This window comes from Neofelis nebulosa, chromosome 4 (genome assembly GCF_028018385.1).
Source record: "Neofelis nebulosa isolate mNeoNeb1 chromosome 4, mNeoNeb1.pri, whole genome shotgun sequence".
Taxonomy (NCBI): Eukaryota; Metazoa; Chordata; class Mammalia; order Carnivora; family Felidae; genus Neofelis; species Neofelis nebulosa.
The window spans coordinates 46,625,199-46,647,013 of NC_080785.1; the positions used below are offsets into that span (position 1 = coordinate 46,625,199).

Sequence of the window (21,815 nt, forward strand, 5' to 3'; positions counted from 1 at the left end):
CAGAGGTTGTGCGTATCACAAAGGCAGACATTGTAAAATGCTAAAAGAAAGGGATTGAAAATGCCCTGTAGGTTGATAGACACTTTTCCTACTTCCATTTTCAGCACCCACCTCTGCCTGTGGGATCCATCTGCTTGTGTTGTAACAACATTGCTCTTGTTGCACCATTACTAATGATGACACTTGATCTCAAGGGCTCTTAAAACACCCCTTCCCAGCGGGCTTGGCGGTACTCACCCTATTTTGCAGAAGGGGAATTGTTTGTTCAACATCAAGCTGCCTATCACTGGGGTTTACTGCTAACCTCTTGTCCTGAGTCTTAGGTGTGTGTATCTGCCCCAAGGTTGGATGTCACTTCCATCAGTGTCTTCTTCTCCAGACTCTTGATGAATTGGATTCGTTGCCCGTTAGCTGAACCAACGAAGGACATTAATTTGAAATATCTGAAAGCTATTCGTTTGTCAAAAGATCCTTCCAGTCACACAAGCTGCAGTGATGACATTTCTGCCCCGAGCTGACTGATTGGGTTGTTTACTCTTTGAACATTCACATGCCGTGGGTCAAGGACGGTGTAATCTGTGACCTTAAAATGCTTATCTTCCAAAGATGACATATTAGCTACTTTACACACACTCAAGCACACACCCCTTTCTTTCGAGCGTAAACTAATAATAAACACTATATCACACTACACAGTTTGCTAAGTACTTCCACATGTGCACCGTTACTTGATCCCCACGATTATATCTTGAAATCGATGGTTTTAAGTTTTTAGAGATGAGGAACATAAAGCTTGGCGATGTCAGCCCTGATGTGGTTGATTATTCATGTTTTCATTTTACCTACTTCATTTATAAAATATTTTGGAATTCTAAAATCATTAATCAATTTGTTTTTAAGACATTAAGAAAGCAAACTAAAACCAGAGGCAAAAGGTAGCTAGTGTAGATGGAGCAAACCAGGACAAATGTTAGTAAGCAGTCACGCAGGCTGAAGAGGCCTCCCCAGTTCCCTGCGTTATTTCATAAATTGGATCTGAGTTTCCTGGAAACCTAAATAAAAATGAAAAGAAGTCATTTATAAGATTCCCATCATCCTTGAGGATAAAGCACACCAGTTGTTCAGAAGAAAGAACGCTTCGCCTGATGGCCGAAAGAAATATCTTCTATAGGTATTCACTGAGTGTGTGCTTCTCATTCCTGGCTGTAGAGCGGGCTCAGCTGGGAACTTGAAAATTGCCCAGGCCTGGGCTCCACCCCAGGCCGATTGAACAGTATTTCTGGGGGAAGTGCCTGGGTTTTAGCATATTTTCTTTACAACTCCCCAGGTGATCCTAATGTGTAGCCAGGATGGAAAAGCTCTGACAGAGTGAATTCTGAATCACTCACAGAGCGTCATTCCCAAGTAGATTTCTACGATAAATCCTAGAGTTATATGTGTCCCAAGGTGTTCTGCTGGCATGGAACAGTAGGGCACAATTTGGAAGCTGATCCGGACCTAGATCTTCCAGCTCAGTTTCTGGTGTTTTCTCCGGCAACTGGAGCAAAGGAGGGGTGGGGTTTTAGAAAATGAAACTTACATGAGTTGAGTATTATTCCCACAAATGGAACTGTGAGTAAAATGATAGGTAAGTTTGGTGGCTGTGGGATGGAAAATGATTTCAGGAATACAACCCCAGTTTATGGGGAGACAGTAGGAGGTTGACTCAGAACTTAACCACCCACAATAGTCCATGATGCCATCTAAAGGGTGGGAGAAATCACAAACAGGTTTATTTTATGTGTCTCCACATGCTACCTGTTTGTGACTTGTGATTAGGAGAGATGTGGATGATTGCTCCCTTTTCCTGGTACATTGGGCATTTCATCCAGCACACAGAAAAAATAACTCCATGTCTAGAGGGCTTGCGGTTCCACTTTTCCACTGACCCAAGGCTCCCAGAGGTCCCCATGTCACTCAGTGTCTGCAAAGACCATACCAAGGGGATGAAAACCTGTCCCAAGGAAAAGCCACCAAACTGCAGGGTTTCAAAAAAATCACAGTGAGTCATTTTTCTTTTAATTGCACCAAGCATTTGTATGAAATCACCTAGTACTAGTGAATGTTTCTACAGGTAATAACACTGAAGGCTTGTCATTCAGTGCCTTGCAGGTTTTCAAGGGCTCGCATAGGCAACGTTATGTTTGATCTCTCAAGTTCACAAGAGTAGCCGTGGAAAGCAGAGTGCCGTATTTTCCAGTAGTGAGACAACAACAAGGAAATTTCTATTGCAGAAAGTTTTCCAAGCCTGCGTGATGATCAGAATCACCTGGAGCAGTTGTGAAACTTCCAAGCCCTTCTGGAAATGCTGGCTCACCAGTGCTTGGTTGGGCCTGAAAATCTGGTTTTGTTTTTCCTTTTTGTTAAAATAATTGTTTAGGTTTTTCTTACCCTGAGGCAAATTTAGTATGACTGCACTTGAAGGGAGCCTGGATATTGAGTTAGTCAAAAAACAGCAAGAGTCACAGGGAAAAGTGTCTCTGGGTTTGAACTCTGAAGGATCTTGGCTTAAGTATTGCCCCACTCAGTAGCTTTGTGCAAAAGCTTTTGTCTCCAAATTCCATAATTCCATAAAACGGGAATTATTTAATCATCAGAGAGTTACTATCAGAAAAGATAACTAATGTACATTTAATTATTTATAGCTAATATGGTACCTAGAACATAGTAACCACTTGATGTGCAACAGTGACTATTAATGACAAAGCGGTCAAATTGTGAATTACCAGTCTGAATAAAAAACCTGAACCCAGTCTCCATCCTAAAGCAATGGTTCTCACCTGAGGGCAATTTTGCTCCTAGGGAACTTTTGTCATTGTCAGGAGGCCATTTTTGAAGATCTTGATAGGGAGGTGCTACTGACACCTAGTGGTAGAGGCCAGGGATGCTGCTAAACCTCCTACTAGGCACAGGACAGCCCGCTCCCACAGCCTGGGTGTTGTGCCGCTGTTGTAAACCCTACGGTAGAGGGACAGTGAGACAAGTAAGGTGTTTTGTGAGTGGAGGGATAAGTGCTTTGAGTCATTGGCGCCCCGGTGTAGATGCAGATCAGTGGGACACAGAGGCGTTTCTGGTGGACCAGAAGTGGCTCTGGACAAGAAGGTTAGAGGCATGGATTTGCATCCTGGTAGTACCCCTGATCAGAGCTGACTGTGCTACGCACAGGCCCACCATAGGATGCATTGTGAAGGGCACCCCCTGGAGTTGTGCAATGAGGCAGCCCTGGTCCTGACCCAGAGTTTCACTTTGGGCTTTTCACCTCAGGGTGTCTGTGACACCTCATGCTACCAGTGGTCATTAGACCCACCTGGGCAACTTGTTGACTTGCAGACTTCTAGCTCCATTCCTTGGGTATTTCACTTTAGTAGGCTCAGCAAAGGGCCCTGGATGCCACATTTATAGAAATCACCTCAGGGAATTCTGAATCACCCTCAGAGCCAGGATTGGGCCCTCTGCATTCCCTGCCAACTCTGATATTCAGGGCACATATGAGACCTGAACCACAGGGACGTAAAGTTTTGCCCGATGTAGCTTCTCTCACCTCCTGCAAATTAACCGTTTCTGTGGCCCTGAGGTATTTGGATTCATTTGTGTTTTCTATTTTTCCTGTTGCTTCTTCTCCTCCTGTTAACACTACTGCCCCTACCACTGCCAGTAATAATAATAACAATAACACAGAATATCAGGGTGGTACCCTAGCCTGTAAGACTAAAATGAAACTTCTCAGACACCACCCCAAGTGTATTTCTCCACATCTCACCTGCGATTCGGCGGGGGAGGAGGAAGTTTCCCCGCTCACTTCCGGCCCCAAGTTCCCTCTTCCTCTGATGAGAAGTCAACTGTGTTGACTCAGACAGTGATTTCTCAATGAACACAACCTCCGTACACATCAGGCCTCTGCGTGTAATGTAGACGTTACAGAAAGTTGGAGTAGGTTCAGGGGACTTGTAACAGAAATGACAGTGGATCATGTATATTTTCTGTTTAAGAATTCTCTCCGCACATCTGCCAGCTCAGACTCCAGGCGTCTGCCGTGTTGCTGGATTCTGATGTCCAGGCCTCTTTTGCCCCACTCTGGATGACAAAATAAAGAAAGAGATGAATGAGTGGATAAATAACATTTCTATACACAATATATGTGAATGTGTATACCCATGCATGTCTGTGTGCATATGCATAAATATAATAAAAAATATATATACTTGTGTGTGTATACACTCACACACACACATACTTATTTATATGTTTATGTGAATGTTCTTTTGCACAACCACTCAGCCCTCCCTTTGTTTTCTCTCTCCTTCCTGATCCTCACTCTGGGGTCTGCCTTGTCGTTCCCTCGTGACCCACGAAACTGTTCATATGAACGAAGAGAGATAATCCCTTTCCCAGTGGGATGTTTTTGTTGTTGTTGTTGTTGTTATTTATTTATTTTGAGACAGAGAACATAGGAGCAGGGGAGGGACAGAGAGAGAGAGAGAGAGATTCCCAAGCAAGCTCTGCACTATCAACTTGGAACTGATGCAGGGCCCAAACCCACAATCCATGAGATCATGACCTGAGTTGAAATCAAGAGTCTCATGCTTAACTGAGCCACCCAGGTGCCCCATCCTGGTGGGAGTTTTGATGCCAGCTGCAGGGAGCCCATGGACCCCACTAACCGAGCATTAGTATGGTCTCCTGCACATGCACACACACCGTGGTCCCTTTCATACTCGCCAGAACACTTTGATGTCATTGCTATTTCCCTTATTTTTCAGAAGACCTGAGCTTCAGAAAAATCAAGTTAATTGTTTGAGGTTCAATAGCCTGTCAAGTCTCTGGGGACAAACCCCTGATTCCTTGATTCTAAATCTAGAACCTTCCCTTCCACAGCATCAGTCTTCCACCCTGGATGCACATAAAATGATCTGGGGGACTTAAACATACTGATGCCAGAGTTCCACCCTAGTACAGTGAGAACAGAATCTCTGGGGGTGGCGCTCAGGCAACTGTGTATTTAGAAAACTTCCTTGGTGGTTCTAAAGTGTGGTCCTGCTCTGTGATGTGTTGGGGACAGGAAACAGAACCATCACATGCACAGAGGTAAAGGCTATGCTCCTGGTTCTTTTGGACCATGGAATACGTGCTGCTCCCACAACCTCACCCAACCTTCTCCCAAATGTTGTTTTAAGACCTAAATGTTTGGATTATTTGATAATGTTTCAGATGAGCATTTACCTGTCCTACAAGTCTGTCCACAATCCTGCTTTTCCTTACCCCTTTTTTCCTCTTTCTAGGCACCAAGAAGCGCTCCCACGGCTCGCCAGCCCCAAGCACTAGCTCTGTGAGTCGCCTTACCTTGCCAGGTGGGTAGATGGCACAGCACCATGACCTTAGCAATCACAGGGGACAGAAAGGACTGGTTTCTCAGGAGTTGATTTTGACGGTTGATAAAATGGGAATCTGGTCCCTTATCTATCTAGTCCACCCCACATTATCAGAGAGCTTTGCCTCTGTCGTCAACATTTGTAACATTCCTTTTGGAATGCACATTATGTACACATATTTGGTTCACAATCTTTCCTGCTCACTGATGGAAAGAGTAGAATCATGTTCTTCCTTGATGTCCATTGGGGCAGGCTATGGAAGAACTTCTTTGAGAGACAAATGGTACAGGGAAGGGAGTGTGAGTCTTTGTGAGAGGCTAGGGTTCAAATCCCAGCCTTGCCTTGTTCAAATTATGTAAGCTCACTACACTTATTCAGCTTCTTGGAACTCTGTTTCTCATCTGTCTGCATGATGGTAAGGATTAGAAATAATGCTTGAGAATTTAGCATAGAACTGACTCATAGCTAATCTCCACTATTGAGAGAGATGAAAGTCCTGTACAGTCTGTATTGGATACCATCTAACGTTTGCCACAAAATTTTAAGCATTCATGATGATCCTGTGTAATTGCTATGTAATATGAGGAACACCTATTGGTCATTCTGTCTCCATGCATAGGCTTACATTCTCTACCACAATTTAAGTTTTATAAGTAAAATCTGGCAAAACTTGTTTGGGAGGAGGGAGAGGTCATAAAAGGTAAATATGGACATTGGAAAATTTGAAAAATAATAAAATGTTTAAGAAGGAAAAATGTTAATAATGCTAGCACTTAGAGTTGACCAAGATTGCCGCTCCTTCCAGTCTATATTAGATGCTTTTTCCCCCTAGATTTGAATTATATTCTACAGAGAATTTTGTTTCTTCCCTTTTAAAATTTACTGTTATATTATATTTCCCCCATTATTAAATATTAAATAATATTTCAGTGATTGACTTACATTTCATATTATGCCACAATTTATGTATCTATTCATGGATAACTTTCGCTTTTATGTTACTTTTGTTATTATAAATAATCTCACAGTCTTGTATCCAAATCTTCTGAGTCTGTAAATGTGGATTTAGAATAGATTCTTTAGGTAGGATTACTAGCTCAAAGAATATGTACATATTTAGGTTCTTGACATATTATTGTCAAAATGATTTCCATAAAGGTAATATTATTTTATACTTTTAGTGGTGAGTTTGCCTTTTACCATGCCCTTGCTAATGCTAACATTAATGCTTTACCAATTTGATTAGACAAAATTATTTTCACATTTACTTTGTTTTATTTTTTTTTTAAATCTGTTTTCCAATGTTAATTTATCTTTTATATTTCTTCTTTTGGGAATTGCCAAATTTCATCCACTCTGAGCAGGACATTGCCTTCCATTTTAGCCCCTCTACAATAGGAATGTTTTGCAATCAATGCTGTGTTATAATTTAGTGAGCAGCATTTTTTCTTGATTCTACATGAAATAATAGTTCACTTTACAACCAGTGGCACCTTAGAGTAGATGAAATATAATCCATACATATGTGCTTTTTCAACCTCAACTTCTGTAGCTTCCCTACCCCAGTCCAAAAACGGGACTCAGCGTCCACTGAATAGCCCTGAAACCTTCCTGCCACCATCAGTCTGCCTAGAACACTCTTTACCCTTTTCTCCTCCTGGATGATTTCTCTTGGTGGTCCTTCCAAATCATCTAGGTAGGATTAATACTGACTTACAATGATTTGCTTGTAAACGCCTTCACTCATTGATAGCAGCTTTTCCAAGAGTGGGGACTGTCTTTTTTTCTATCCCGGTGCCTTTCAAGGTGACAGGCACACACTGGGTGCTCATTAATGTCTGTAAGATTGGGTGTGTGAGTGAGAACTGTCCAGTTTCATTTATGACTGCAGAGAAAGAAACTGCCTTCAGAAAAAGACTCATTTTCAAATTTGGATTTGCACTAACTCTACTAACTTTCTTTCTCTGTTGTCTCTGGAAGGCTCTTTCATCTCGTTCCTGCTTGTAGTTTTGGTGGTGTTAGGACTATAGGCATTAGGGGGGAAACGACTCCAAATCAAGCAACTCCAGTGTGCTGTGATAGTGTTTGCTTTTCTCTGACCTGGACATCCACAATAATATGCAGAGCTGACCTGGTTCCCACCTGCTGTGGGGGGGCCTATTGCTGGCCTGCTAGTTTTCCAAGGCTTATGAGTCACCTTGTCTTTGCAGACACCTTGTCTTTGGCCTCAGTTTGGCAGTTTGAACTGTCCTAAATTGTGCGTTGGGGGCTCTGAGTTCTGGCAATTCCAAGTGGTCAGAACTGGAGTTCTCAAAACATTTGACATAATTAACCATGCAACGTCCAGCAGGCACCCTTCACCTCACTCATTACGATGGCCAGCCCACGACTGTCCTACCTCAGGAATACCACGTTGCCTCCCTTGACTCAAATGCCTCTACCATAAACTCTTGGTGTCAAGCAATTTAAGATATCATGTTTAAGGGTGCTTGGGTGGCTGAGTTGGCTGAGCATCTGACTCTTGCTTTTGGCTCAGGTCATGATCCCAGGGTCCTGGGATTGAGCCCCGTGTGTTAGGCTGTGCACTGAGCGTGGAGCCTGCTTAAGATTCTCTCTCTCTCTCTCTCTCTCTCTCTCTCTCTCTCATCCTCTGCCCCTCCCCCATTTTTCTCTAATAAAGTAAAGTAAAACAAAATAAAATACCATGTTTAAGGATACTCAAAAAGCCAAACAGAAGGATAATAATCCTTGAAAACAATAAAATAAAATTGTGCAGAAAAAAAAAAAGAACAGAGATATGCAAAAGAAGCAATTCAGAATCTGAAATTTTAAAAAGCCAACAAATTTATAGCCACTGGAATTTAAAAAGAGAAAGAAAAACAATGTGGAACACAGATGAAAAGAGAATTAATGTTGGAAGTTAGTCCTTAGGACCAGATACCACAGTTTAGAGAGGGAACCATATCAAAAGTGAAAGAACATGAACTGTAAGACTTTTAGAAGGAGATATAGGGATAAACCCTTATGACCTTGGATTAGGCAGTGGTTTCTTACATATGACACCTAAAACCCAAAGAAAAAAATAGATAATATAGCTTCATTCCAACCAAAGACTTTTGTGCTTCAAGGGACACTATTAAGAAAGTGGAAAGGAGGGGCGCCTGGGTGGCGCAGTCGGTTAAGCGTCCGACTTCAGCCAGGTCACGATCTCGCGGTCCGTGAGTTTGAGCCCCGCGTCAGGCTCTGGGCTGATGGCTCAGAGCCTGGAGCCTGTTTCCGATTCTGTGTCTCCCTCTCTCTCTGCCCCTCCCCCGTTCATGCTCTGTCTCTCTCTGTCCCAAAAATAAATTTAAAAAGTTGAAAAAAAAAATTAAAAAAAAAAAAAAAAAAAGAAAGTGGAAAGGAAAATCCATAGAATGGAAGAACATATTTGAAAATCATATATCTGATAAGGGTCCAGTATCCAGAATATACGAAGAATTTTTACAACTCAACAATAAGAAGATAAATAACCCAATTAATCAGAGGACAGAGGATTTAAAGAAGCATTTTTTCAAAAAAGATATACAGATGAACATGAGAAGACGCTCACCAGCATGAGTCATTAGAGAAATGCAGATCAAAACCACAGTGAGATCCGACTCTACGTGGACGAAAATTGCGACAATAACAGCAAGCGTTGATGACGATGTGGAGAAATTACCAGCCTTCTACATCACTGGTGGGAATGTAAAATGGTGCAGCCACTTTGGAAAACGGCTTGGTAGTTTCTCAAAAAGTTCAATATACGGTGACCGTATGACACAGCAATTCCACGCCTAGGTGTATTCCCAAGAGAACTGAAAAGCTATGTGTACACAAAAACTTGTTCACAAATATTCATAGCATTATTATTTATAATAGCTAAAAGTGGAGAGAAACTAACTGTTCATCAAGTGATGAGTACATGAAACAAATGTTGGGCCGCCTGGGTGGCTCAGTTGATTAAGTGTCCAACTTTGGCTCAGGTCATGATCTCACAGTTCGTGGGTTTGAGCCCTGTGTCAGGCTCTGTGCTGACATCTCAGAGCCTGGAGCCTGCTTCGGATCCTGTGTCTCCCTCTCTCTCTGCCCCTCCCCTGCTTGCACTCAAAAATAAATAAACATTAAAAAAATTAAAAAAACAAATGTGCTATATCCATATAATAGATTATTATTGGGCCATACTAAAGTATTGAAGTATTGATATATTCTACAACATGGATGAACCTTAGAAACATTTTGCTAAGTGAAGGAAAGAAGTGAAATTGCTAGTAGATGCCAGAAGACAAAAGGCTACACATTATATGATTCTGTTTGTGTGAAATATCCAGAATAGGCTTATCTGTAGAAAGAGAAAGGAGATTAGGGGTTGCTAGAAACTTGGGGCGAGAGAAAAATGGGGAGTGAATTCTCATGAATATGGGATTTCTTTTAGTAGTGATGGAAATGTTTTGGAATTAGATACTGATGATGACTGCACAGCCTTGTGAATATGCTAACTGAACTATACCCTTTGAATGATGAATTTTATGGTATATGAATTATATCTCAACAAAAAATGAAAGAGCATGGAAGATAGTTAAATGGTTTGAGAGATTCAACGTAGGTGGAAAATGCACCTCAGTTGCCATACCTAAATAAAACCAAGTGCATATCTAAAAATATTGTGTGAGATTGCCCAAAATTGCCTCAAGAATAGAAAATCTTAAATGCTATGAAAAGCTGGTTATATTCAAGGAGGCTGCAAGCATTTTGCCTACAATAAAATGACAACCAACTAGCAGCAAAATTTGCGTTCATAATAGTAGATGCCAGAGGACAATGAAAATGTATCTACCATGTGTTGTGGGAAAATAAACCAATATACTATAGCTAAAATAGCTCAATTATTAGTTATGAGTGAAGGCAAAGTAAAAACAATTTCAGATATACAGTGACATGATTTATCAGTCACAGTCTTTATTAAAAGAATGATTAAGGGATATACTTCAATAAGAAGAAAAACAAACCCAAAGCAGGTGTGAGATACAAGAATAAATGGTGTATGCACAGGTAAATAAAACATATTGGTAAATCTGAGTAACTAGTGACCCTAAAAATAATGTCCAATTTTTGTATTAAAATGAGAAACAGAATCTATGGATGAAAGGAGGTTTGTTCAGTAGAAAGCTAAGGACTGCTAATACCTATTTTGTCTTTGGGCAGAACTTTGTAATTTTGTAACTTTTCGACACAAAGTATCATTAGTAAAATAGTGGAGATATAGCCTGTAACATCTAAATTGGGAACTGAACAATAACAAAAAAGGGGAATATAAAAACGTATCAACTTAATAGGAGGCAGAAGAAAAGGAAGCAAGGAATAAAGAATGATTACAAAATTAGATAGTAGAATCAAATTCAAAACAAAACCAAAATTAGGTAGTAGAATCAAGTCCAAAAATATCAGTAATAACAATAATTGCGAATGGTTTAAGAGATTATCTGATTAGATAAGGAAAACAAAATCCAGCTCTATCCTGCTTTTAAGTGCACACCTTTAAAAAGACCCACAGAAAGTTTGACAACATATGACAAAAGAAAATGATCCATTTTAACATTCGTATAGCAGTCCATTATATAAATGAGCCACAAGATATTTAATTATTCTCCTATTGATGGGTTTTTTTTTTCCATTTTTTGCTGTTACAAACAATGCTTAACATAATATTGAACAAGAAAAGCAAGTTGCAACAAGATATATACCATCTAATACAATGTATATTATCTTTTAAAACAAGCTAAAATGTTAGATATTTAATAGATGCACACAAATTCAATAATTGAGTGAACATATGCAGAGGGCTAATGAATACCCAATTCTATATGATGCTTTTTGCATGTAGCGGGGGGTTGGGGGAGAGAAGTATCATGGAACAGTGTACTAGGTACTTCAACCCTATTTGTGATATTTAATCTCTTTAAATAAATTTTTGAACCGAGGCGCCTGGGTGGCTCAGTCTGTTAAGTGTCTGACTCTTGATTTCGGCACAGGTCATGATCTCATCATTCGGTAGATCAAGCCCCACATTGGGCTCTGTGTTGGCAGAACAGAGCCTGCTTGGGATTCTATCTCTCCCCCTCTTTCTGCCCATCACCCTCACTCTCTCTCTCTCTCTCTCTCTCTCTCTCTCTCTCTCAAAATAAATAAATAAACTTTAAAAAGTGAATACATTTTTGAACTGATATGCAAAATGTTAACATTTGATTAAATTGAATTGAGAATACATGGGAATTTGATACCTTTATCTATACCTTTCTGTCTGCTCAAAGTATTACATATTAAAGAATTTAAGTGAAAAATCTATGGTTGTCTTCCAAGACTGTTTTGTTTGGTTTCATCCATGTAAAACTTGATTTTAGATATATTGCAGAGAAATTTGATGTTTTCTCTTTCTAACATACTGGGGGAGATACGAGGATTCAGATATGAAGAAAGTTCTGCTGGTACCATGCTTCAATCCAGAAGCCACCAGAGAACAACTCATTAAGGAACTGCTTGTGTGGTTTCCAAAGTTATCAAAGGAGTCCTCCTAAAACTCCAGCACTGGGAAACGCTTCTGGGGACATCACCTTGATTCTTGGCACATCTATTGCAAAGTGACTCCTATGTCATAAAGTAATAGCACCTGCAGCCGATTTTTTTCTAGAGCCAACTTCCACTGTGCCCCATGGGGTTTGTGAACCCAGTCAAGCTCCACGGTGGGCTATAAATTATGGAGAGCTGAGGAGATGTTGGCTCTCACTGGAGGAGTGGCCTGGAGCTTCACCACTACTTAAAGTCATGACTGCTAATGATGAAGATTAGTCAGTGACTTACTTCTGAGCAGATTCCCCAGGGCGCCTCAGTCCCATCACTCTCCTGAAGTGGTCCCTAGATGGAAAGGTACAGTCCTGTCACCATTTGCTGATGCAGACAGCTGATTGCTTCTTTGTGTGTGCAGCTGCTGGCATGCACAGTAGTGTTGGCAATAGATGCAGCTCAGCTTCTAATCTCTGTGTCTGACGTAGAAAGAGCGTGTGTGTTGAGATGCCAGCTGGCTTGCAGTGACATTGTCTGTGTCCTATTCTAGGGGACTACGGATAAAACGTCCATCCGGAGGATTCCTCAGAAGAGACCTGACCAGCTCTGAGGTCTGAAGACATTTTAGGAAGTTTATGCTTTTTTTTTTTTTAACCAGGACGAAACATTATGTGTATTATAAGTTATTGAGTGATGAACTTCAAAAAATAACTTCTGATCTCCCTAACACAGGTTTTTAACAATAAATACTTTGGTATGTATTGCACATCTATTAAATATCAGGGACAATGTTAGATTCTTAACATGTATTACCTCACTTGATCCTGGTAATGTTATCTCCATTTCACAAATCAGGAAACTGAGGCATAATTGGATAAGTAGCTTGCTCAAAGTTAGCAGGCAGCGAGGCAAGACAAGCCTATGCTTTTTGCTTGAGTTTCATTGCTAGTGGGTAAAGACAGACGTCAAATAGTCCACACTGTAACCGCCTTTCTTGCACACTTGTGCTCTGTCTGGGGATTAGGTCAATTACCCAGCTATGAGTGTGGAGGGACCCTGCCCTGTGTTTTGAGTGAAGATTCCAGTGAGTGCTCTTTTGTAATTCTTTTATGTTGAGTTCAGCTTGAGGGATGGAAGTTGTCATTCTTACACTGGTGTAGATCAAAGCTCACATTATATTTTGATTTAGTACTTCAGAGCTCCAGACCCCTGGCGAAATTTAGTTTTGCAGTCTTCTCCAGACATAGATCCTTGTTGGTATGAACAAAGGGCAGAGTTACTGACTGAGCCTTACACTTCTCATTTCATATGTGCATGTGGAAAACCATACACATTGATGGGAAAAAAAAAAAAAAACCTCAGGAAAAATACTTGGCTTTTCTGCAAAATATTTTTCTCTTTTAAAACAGCATGGCTCACATACATTGGGCCTGCTGGGGCCAACAAAATGAAAACAAATAACTAAATTGAAGGTGATCCCTCCTTGAGGGAGGACTTCCTTATTTTTTTTTATTAATTGAAATAATAATTTTATTAAATGAAACAATTGATCATTAAATCTTCAGGTTGCAGTGCATTTAATAACTAGCCATTGTTTGAATAGGGAGAGGGGTTTGAAAACCATGCCTCAGTGCCTCTCCATACTCTAGTGTAGAAATGAGCTGAGGTTGTAGCATTTGTGTAAAGCAAACGTGTTCGGGCTTCAGACTTGAGACTTCAGGACGAAGGAACTTGCCGACACCCTTCTTGGAACAAATATGGGCAGCAAATCTAGACATCAAGACGTTGTTGAAGCAAGGGGGACCTATCAGGGTCTGTAGATTCCCATCATCTTTGCCAGCTGATGTGTTTTCTAAATGATTCATTTATTCTTTAGTAAATGCGAGATTTATGAAAGTTCCTGAGTGTGATGCAGAGTAGCTTACTCATTTGTTAAATATTTCTTAGCACCAACTGTTACCAGTTCTGTGATTAGGTTCTGGGGATGCAAGTGTGCATAACACCTTGTCCCTGTCCCCATGAGGTTTGTAGCCAGGATTAATGATCTGCAGGATAAAGCATAAAGAAGCATCTAAAAGACCAGGGCATCAGTGGTTTAAGAATGGCTTCCAATGAAGGTGACTTGAAGAATTATTATGCCTCAGCATAATAAATGCAGAGTCTTAAGAATCAAAAGTGCCCTTGTGATTTTCCTAATTACATCAAGATTAGAAATCAGTGACTGAAACTTCTTCCATCATGGTTGGTAGTCTAAACCACACTTCCCATCCCAGCCAGGATTTCCAGCACCCCTTCACACTCACGGTTAGGTGTTGCCCAAAGCGATTGCACAAACACCCATATCTGTACATTGTATAAGTAGTTTAGAATGTGGGCTAGATGCTTTTGCTTTGGTTAGAATGGCACTTAGTTTCAGCAAAGTGGTTCCTTCAGGTAGCTGATATAGATTTCCATATATACGTGTGTATATATATATATATATATATATATATGCACTTTTTAGATAATTAGTCTTTTTTGAATCAGAATGGTGTGTTCTCTGCCAAATGTTCATAAATAAATTAAATTAATCTCTTCATTGTTTGGTAAGGTCTTTGATGTAGTAGCATCTAGTTGTGTGGGGAATTATATGACTTTTCTACACTATCATAAGAAATCCATCAGGGAGGGCGCCGTGAAAAGGCCCTCAGTGATGACCATTCATCCCCTATGCTCTGTAATAATAATGGTAGCCACATATCAAATATATACAACATACTGGGAGTCTTCAAGCTTGCAAAGTACTGTATATACGTTCTCGTTTACACCCCCGTTAAAATCCTTATGGCACCATGCAAGGTAGTTACTATTCTTCTCATTTTACAGAAAAGCAGAAAACAAAACAAAACAAAAATACCTGAGTCCCAGAATAGTTCATCTCCTTAGAATCTTACAGCTAGTAATAGCTTAACCCAGTTAGGTGCTGTCCCAAACCCATGCTTCTCTTGTAATACCACACCACCTCCCTCCAAAGTAGGTTTTCAAGGGTTCGATTCTTGTCACAGATTTTAGCAGATGGCCAAGGGTTGGAAACTCCTGCATGCAATGACCAGATCCTGCCAGCTGCCCCAGATATTCCTTAATACCTAAGTATAAACTGACTTATTCTCAAAACGAACTTGGCACCTAAGCCAGTGTTTCTCAACCTGGCTACACGTTAGAATCACTGGACGTGACAAACATCCTGATGTTTGGGCTCCAACTTAAAATAATAGATCATTTCAGAGACTTTTGAGAGTAGAGCTTGGGCATCAGTAAATTTTTTTTTTAATTTTTTTTTTAACGTTTATTTATTTTTGAGACAGAGAGAGACAGAGCATGAACAGGGGAGGGGCAGAGAGAGAGGGAGACACAGAATCAGAAGCAGGCTCTAGGCTCTGAGCTGTCAGCACAGAGCCTGACGCGGGGCTCGAACCCACAGACCGTGAGATCATGACCTGAGCCGAAGTCAGACGCTTAACCGACCGAGCCACCCAGGCGCCCCATCATCAGTAAATTTTAAAGCTCTCCAGGCAATCTGATGTGCAGCCAGGGTGGAGAACGGCAGGTGGAAGCAAACAACTTCAAGTTGGATAAAGGGCAACAAAACCAGGCGGGTTATCTTTTCTCTATGGACGTACGTTCCTCTGGGGACCTGACAATGCTGGTTGGGTCATCATTCGATGCTAGGTAGTGGTTTGGCTCATGCAATGTCACCTCAGCTCCTTCTGGATAGCTTCTCAGAGGCAGGCTTCCTGTTTCTGTGATCTTTACTCTGTGAGGTGAAAACAAGGAACCAGTGGATTATTTAGCATTCTCAGTTTCTTGAGGTAAAGTCCTTGGAGAGCCAGAGTCTTAAAATGTAGGTAATGGGTTTCATTATCTTAGTTTTAATATAAAACACACCTTGAGGAGTTTTAGAGTAGATCATCACCTTAGAAACACTACATCTAATGTGGGGCACTGAAGCCATGTGCCCGAGTCATACGCGGTAGAGACAGAACTGAATCTGGCCCCTTCCAAGGATGAGGGCAGCTGCGATAATGGGTGTGCAAACACCGAATAGTACAGAAGACGGAGACCATGCTACTGGGTCTCCTTAAGCAGCCAAGCCTTGAGTTTGTAAAAGGTTGTTTTATTTCGCTTTCATTTTTTAAAACGTCTCATGGGAAGCCTAGATAATGAACAAGAAGCAAGCCTGTTTTACTGCTGAAGCCAGTTAATATCTTCCACTTGCCCTTTAAGGAAAAGACCACCTTTGAAAGCCAGTCCAGCCGAACTGCTGGAGTTTTAAAGGGTGTGTTTCTGCCTTGGGAATAGGAAGAATCCTGCTTGATTCAGCCCTTCGTGGAGCTGATGCTAACATAGAGAAGAGTCTTTTGGCTGATTGTATGTTTTCTCCTGGGCTCACCTTCAAAATGCAACCGATTCATGCCAAATTAGCTGATATGGCCGACTTGATCAGAATCAGACATAAACCAGGTTTGGAATTCCAGATAATCTGAAAAGATGCCCCGAAAAGAAGATAGAAAGTGTCCAGAGAGAATACAAATCCAGAGGCATAAACTAACATCAGGCAGATTATCTCAAAAGGGCAGATTATCTCAAACTGAACAACACTATAACTATCAGTCCAAGATCAGTCCTGCAGGGAATGGCAGTGCCCACCCTGGAAGTCTTCTTGGCATTCTGTCTGTTCAGGGTTTTAGTCCCACTGTATCCACCAGGAGTTACCCTTGGACATGATCACTGTCACTACAATGATAACAATAAAGAACCGAAGGCATTTTTTATTGCAGACGCCATAGTAAGTCCTTTATATGCCCAGTCTGGCTGACTCCTACCAGAAGCCCTGTGAAGTAGGCAACTGTTACGCTTGGGCTGGAGATGAGAAATGTGGAACTTACTTGGAGTTTACAGGAAAAGTGACTTGCCCAAGAAAAAAACAGGAGTGGTAGAGGCAGGCTTTAAAATTAATCTCTGCCTGGCAAGCTCTCACTCTTATCTTATCCTTCATTCAGACATCAGGAATGTCCTCTTTGTCTGCTCTTATTCTTTGCTTTTCCAAGTGTTAGATTTATTTAGAAAATAATGGCTAATCTCAGGGTTGGTTCTTCTTGGTGTGGGTCTTCTTAGAGTTCTCAAGTGATAGCATCACGAAGTTGCTTTCTCCAACAACAACAAAAATACCTTTTCATTTCTCAGAGCTTTTGTCTTCATGGTAGACCCAACAGAAGAACAAAACGTAGTGGACAGGAGAGAGAGAGAGAGAGAGACAAAGCATAATTCTGAAGGCCACAAGCAACCTTAATAGATGCATAAAATACTCCTCCCTAGCAAGGCAGGATGTTATGATCAAAATATAGCAGCAACATTGGCTGGCTCTCTACAGTTTACAGAACACTTCCAGTGTGCAAAATATTATTACTATTGTTTCTTTTGTGAAGATAGGGAAGGAGACATTTGGAGAGACCAAAACAGTAGTTCTCAAACTCTGGCACAGTGGAATTATCTGAAGAGCTTTAAAAACTCTTGAAGTCTCAGACTAACCCCCCATAGATTCTACTTTAATTGATCTGGGGTATGAGCTGAGCATGTGGATGTTTTAAATCTCCCATGGTGGTTCTCATATGCAGCCAGGGTGAGAACCACCTGGAGCTCAACCTAGCTTGATTGCTCATCGATAGGGGCTGAGACTTTTGGAATTCCTGTTAACGTTCCAACCTGGCATAAGTGAAGGAAGAGACAAAAGCAGTTATTTAAGAGATCTGTTAGCTAAGACCTTTATATAATTCCTTCCCAAGTTATCACCACAAATTATATTAAGGGGGGGATGATTGGCTTTTGCTTTTGGGGAAGTGTGACTGTAGCTGCTAACAAGGTATTCAAGAATCCCATATATTATACAGATTATATACTCAAATATTGATAGTGTAAATGAGATACAGTTTTGACTCTTTCAACTTATTATGGTAGTTACTAAAACTTACTCTGAACTTTGGCCCAAGGTTATCTTAAATATTGGACTAAGCCTCTGAGGCTGAGCTGCTTGAAGGTGAATCCAGAATCCAGGCTCCCTGCATGCCATGTTGTGTAGGCTTTGGCAAGTTGCTTAAGTTCTCTAAGCTCCAGTTTTCTCACCCAAAAAGAGGGTGGTAACGGTGCTTGCTTCATAGGGTTGTAGAGTAGATTAAAGGCTAATTCTCGTTAAATTCTTAGCATCGTGCCTAGTAATACAATATATGTCAGATATTATAACTATTTTACTGTGGTGAAGCCTGAAATGAAAATCACAAGCTCAGGTTCTTTTATCATTCCGTCCTTAGTGGAGCTGATGTTAGCATTCTAATCCCTTGCAATTCAAAACTTGTGAAGGATTTTTGTAATTTTCATAAGGACTTTCCATCAGCTTTCAGGCAGATACCACAAGTAGACACTGATTTTAGAAATGGAATGTATGGAAGTGGGATTTTTATTCTTCACGTAAACCAATATTCCAGAGGCAGCAAGTGATTTTTTTATCTTGTTAGTTTAGTGTATGTGGGATGTGTGTGTGTGTGTGTGTGTGTGTGTGTGTGTGTGTGAATGCAGATAGAAAAGGTGTATAATGGAAATATTTTTTTCCAAAGGTCTTATCATGGCATTCTCTTTGAAAGAGCAGAAAATACATGTATAACACTTCTTATTTTTAAAAGGTGCTAATATTTTTATATATATAAATAATTTATATATATAAAATTATTTATATATATATAAAATATAAATATATATAATAAATTATTATATATAATATATATAATATATATATTATATATATTATATATAATATAATATATAATATAATATATAATATATATAATATATAATATAATATATAATATAATATATTATATATAAATAAATATTAAATATATAAATATATATATAAATATATTTATATATATATAAAATAATTTATATATATATAAAATATATATATATATATAATTATTTTTAAAAGGTGCCTGGGTGGCTCAGTTGGTTGGGCATCCAACTCTTGGTCTTGGCTCAGATCATGATCTCGTGGTTCCTGGGATTGAGCTCCGAGTCAGGCTCTGTGCTGGCGGCATGGAGCCTGCTTGGGATTCTCTCTCTCTCCCTCTCTCTCTGCCGCTCCCTGACTCATGCTCTCTCTCTCTCTTTCAAATAAACATCAAAAAATAAAATAAAAAGGTGCTAATAATTAGAATTTATTCAGAAGCTAAGAATAGACCAAGTTGCTGCCATCACAGGTAGTGCTCTGCAACAGAGATTCAGTGTTAGTGGTTCCAGAAGATCACAGTCAAGTCATAGTGGATCAGAAGAACAGAGACGGATTCTCACACAAATTGTTATTTAGCTTGAGATTAGGCAGGACCAACATCAGGTGAGGACTAGTGACAGTTCTCTCTGACCTGCTCTCAGTGCAGAACAACAAGGTGTCCTGAGGTCGGGATTCATCATAGCATATGATATGATGCCATAAGGTAATGAATTAGCCCAGTTTTTCTGAAAGTGTTTTCTGCTGAACACTCTGTGAGAGGACCCTATAAAGGGAGTTCCTTAGCCTAAAAAGAAACAGGAAAGCTACATGCTATTGGCTGCTTTTAAGGATTCATTAATACATAGCCCTATTATTTAGGTGTCTGAGAAGATGGGTACCATGAAGATGGTAATTTACCTTTAACCCAGTTAAATTTGACAAGGAACCTCCCAATCCCCTAACAATACCTATTACATTCGCAACTTTCTTGAAGGATACTTTGAGAAACAGTAGTCTGATATGATCTTAAAGAGCTTTAAAATTTTTTTTAACATTTATTTATTTTTGAGAGACAGAGAGAGACAGACCATGAGCAGGGGAGGGGTGGAGAGAGAGGGAGACAGACTCTGAAGCAGGCTCCAGGCTCTGTGATCTTAAAGAGCTTTAAAAGCCCTCTTTCACATTGCAATGCCTGAATCCAACTAACAACCGTATGATTTTGACGTAGGACTAAGTCTGAATCTATTTTCTGAAAACTAGTTCTATAGACTCTTCTCCCACACCACAAGAAAAGTAGCCACCAAGCAAAATGGTGTTGATAGAGACAGGGACAGAGACAGAGAGGGTGTAACGGAGAGGTTGGTGGTGGCTGAGGAAGGGGAGAAGATCATAGACAACGGGGGAACCCTGGTGTTGATGAGTAAGATAAGGTGTAAACAGATGAGGATTAAAACCCCTCAAAGAGCATTGCTTTCATGAAAAACAAATATTGTGCATAACTGTGAAATGAAGGATGGTGATGGATCAACTTTTGTCATGCACTTTTCTTTTCCTAAGCACCTTTGAAAGTAATATAGATAATGACTTTCCCAAGTTCAGGCTCAGTGCAGAAATGTGACTTTGTCAAATCTTCATTAGCTAATTAGATCATTTCCTCCAAGTAAATTGCTCTAAGAGATGAGAGCCGACTTTGTAAATATGTCCCCAAGAGAAAAAAGGTCCAACTTGCTGATAAGCATATGGAGGGGAGGGGATTCTGTTCCCAGTTTGGTTCTTCTCTACCCTGGTGGAAGGAGAGGTGGATTTTAACACTACTGATTGGGTTCAGCTGTGGGATGTGTGCAGTCATTGAAAGTGGAAGGATCAGATCCTCCTCCAGTATCTCCAGAATAGCCAGAAGACGAATGAAAGAGCCCTAGAGGCCAGGTGAGCATCCCAGAACAAAAGTCTCCATTAAATTCAAGATGGTGCCCTTATCCCTAGCTCTGCTGTTTTGCTCTGTCATCAAATCATGTTTCCCTGCAGAGTGGAGAGGCAATCAATGCATACAAAACAGCACTATATGAATTTTTCTTTTTTCCAACATTTTGAGTAAAGGTGACAGCAGGCATATAAGTATTTCCACAGTCTTGGTGGGGAGCCGATCTCTATCAGCGGGTTCAACTCTATTTGCAGCGACTCCAGTGGCAAGGGGAGTTTTTGTTCAGACAAAAAGAATTCCAGCAAACGGTAAATGTTTCTTCCTGCTGAGAAGTGGGAAATTCAATAATACTTTGGCTGGGTTCATGCTGAGTAGCGAAAATAGAATGAATATGGAGAGGGATTGTGACTTGAAGAGCAGTAAATCAGCTAGCCCAGACGCTTGCAACAATCAGCTTTTAATCTGAAACCCTCTCTTGTTTCTACACCGTTCTCCAGGGTCACGGGGTCGTTTTTACACTTGTTCCTAGAGTGTTTTGTGCTGCAATCCCTTGTTTACCCTAAGAAACAGAATTAAGCACTGTGAAGTCTGAAAAAATTCTCGATTCTTCTGCACATGTATTATTCTGTCACTACAGGACCATTTGCTAAACATCTTAGGAAAAGTTGGTGTGGGTGTTATGGTAGTAATACCATCCCTTATTATGCCTGAATATGTTTTTCTTCTGTAAGTGAAGTCACAAATTTCAGCAGGGATCACTAGAATGGAAGTCCCATGAGGGCAGGGATTTCTATCTGTTTTGTTCACCGTTTTATCAGCAACACATAAGTGCTCTAAGACATCAGTGAATGAATATTAGTCTATAGACTGTGAAAAGTATACTCAGCTATGAGCTCTCTGAGATGTCTATAATATTAAATCCCAGAGTCACCCCCGTTTTTCTGGCTTTTTATTACGTATGATTTTGTAGAATAACTCTGATGTATGATTCTATGGAAGGAATTTTTAATAGCATGTTTATTTTTCAAAAGTTACGTCACCAAAACCTGATCATCATAGAAAAATTAGAAAATGTACACATCCAAAAAACAACAGCCATGTTTAT

General features: G+C 40.2%; 1 protein-coding gene across 9 annotated transcripts in view; it reads left to right on the forward strand.

Moving 5' to 3' along the window:
- PDE1C (phosphodiesterase 1C) overlaps positions 1–21,815 on the forward strand; it is a 516,106-nt gene that overhangs the window by 478,199 nt on the left and 16,092 nt on the right. For 5 of the 9 annotated variants that reach the window (XM_058724658.1, XM_058724660.1, XM_058724664.1 and 2 more), the window contains one exon: positions 5,319–5,387. The exons of 1 other annotated variant lie outside the window; for it this stretch is intronic. In XM_058724658.1, coding sequence (XP_058580641.1) covers positions 5,319–5,387 — 69 coding nt within the window. Of the gene's footprint in view, positions 1–5,318; positions 5,388–8,088; positions 8,112–11,461; positions 12,354–12,540; positions 12,602–21,815 lie in introns of those variants that run through there. 3 more of the 9 variants (XR_009260337.1, XM_058724661.1, XM_058724662.1) reach the window with 3 other exon arrangements.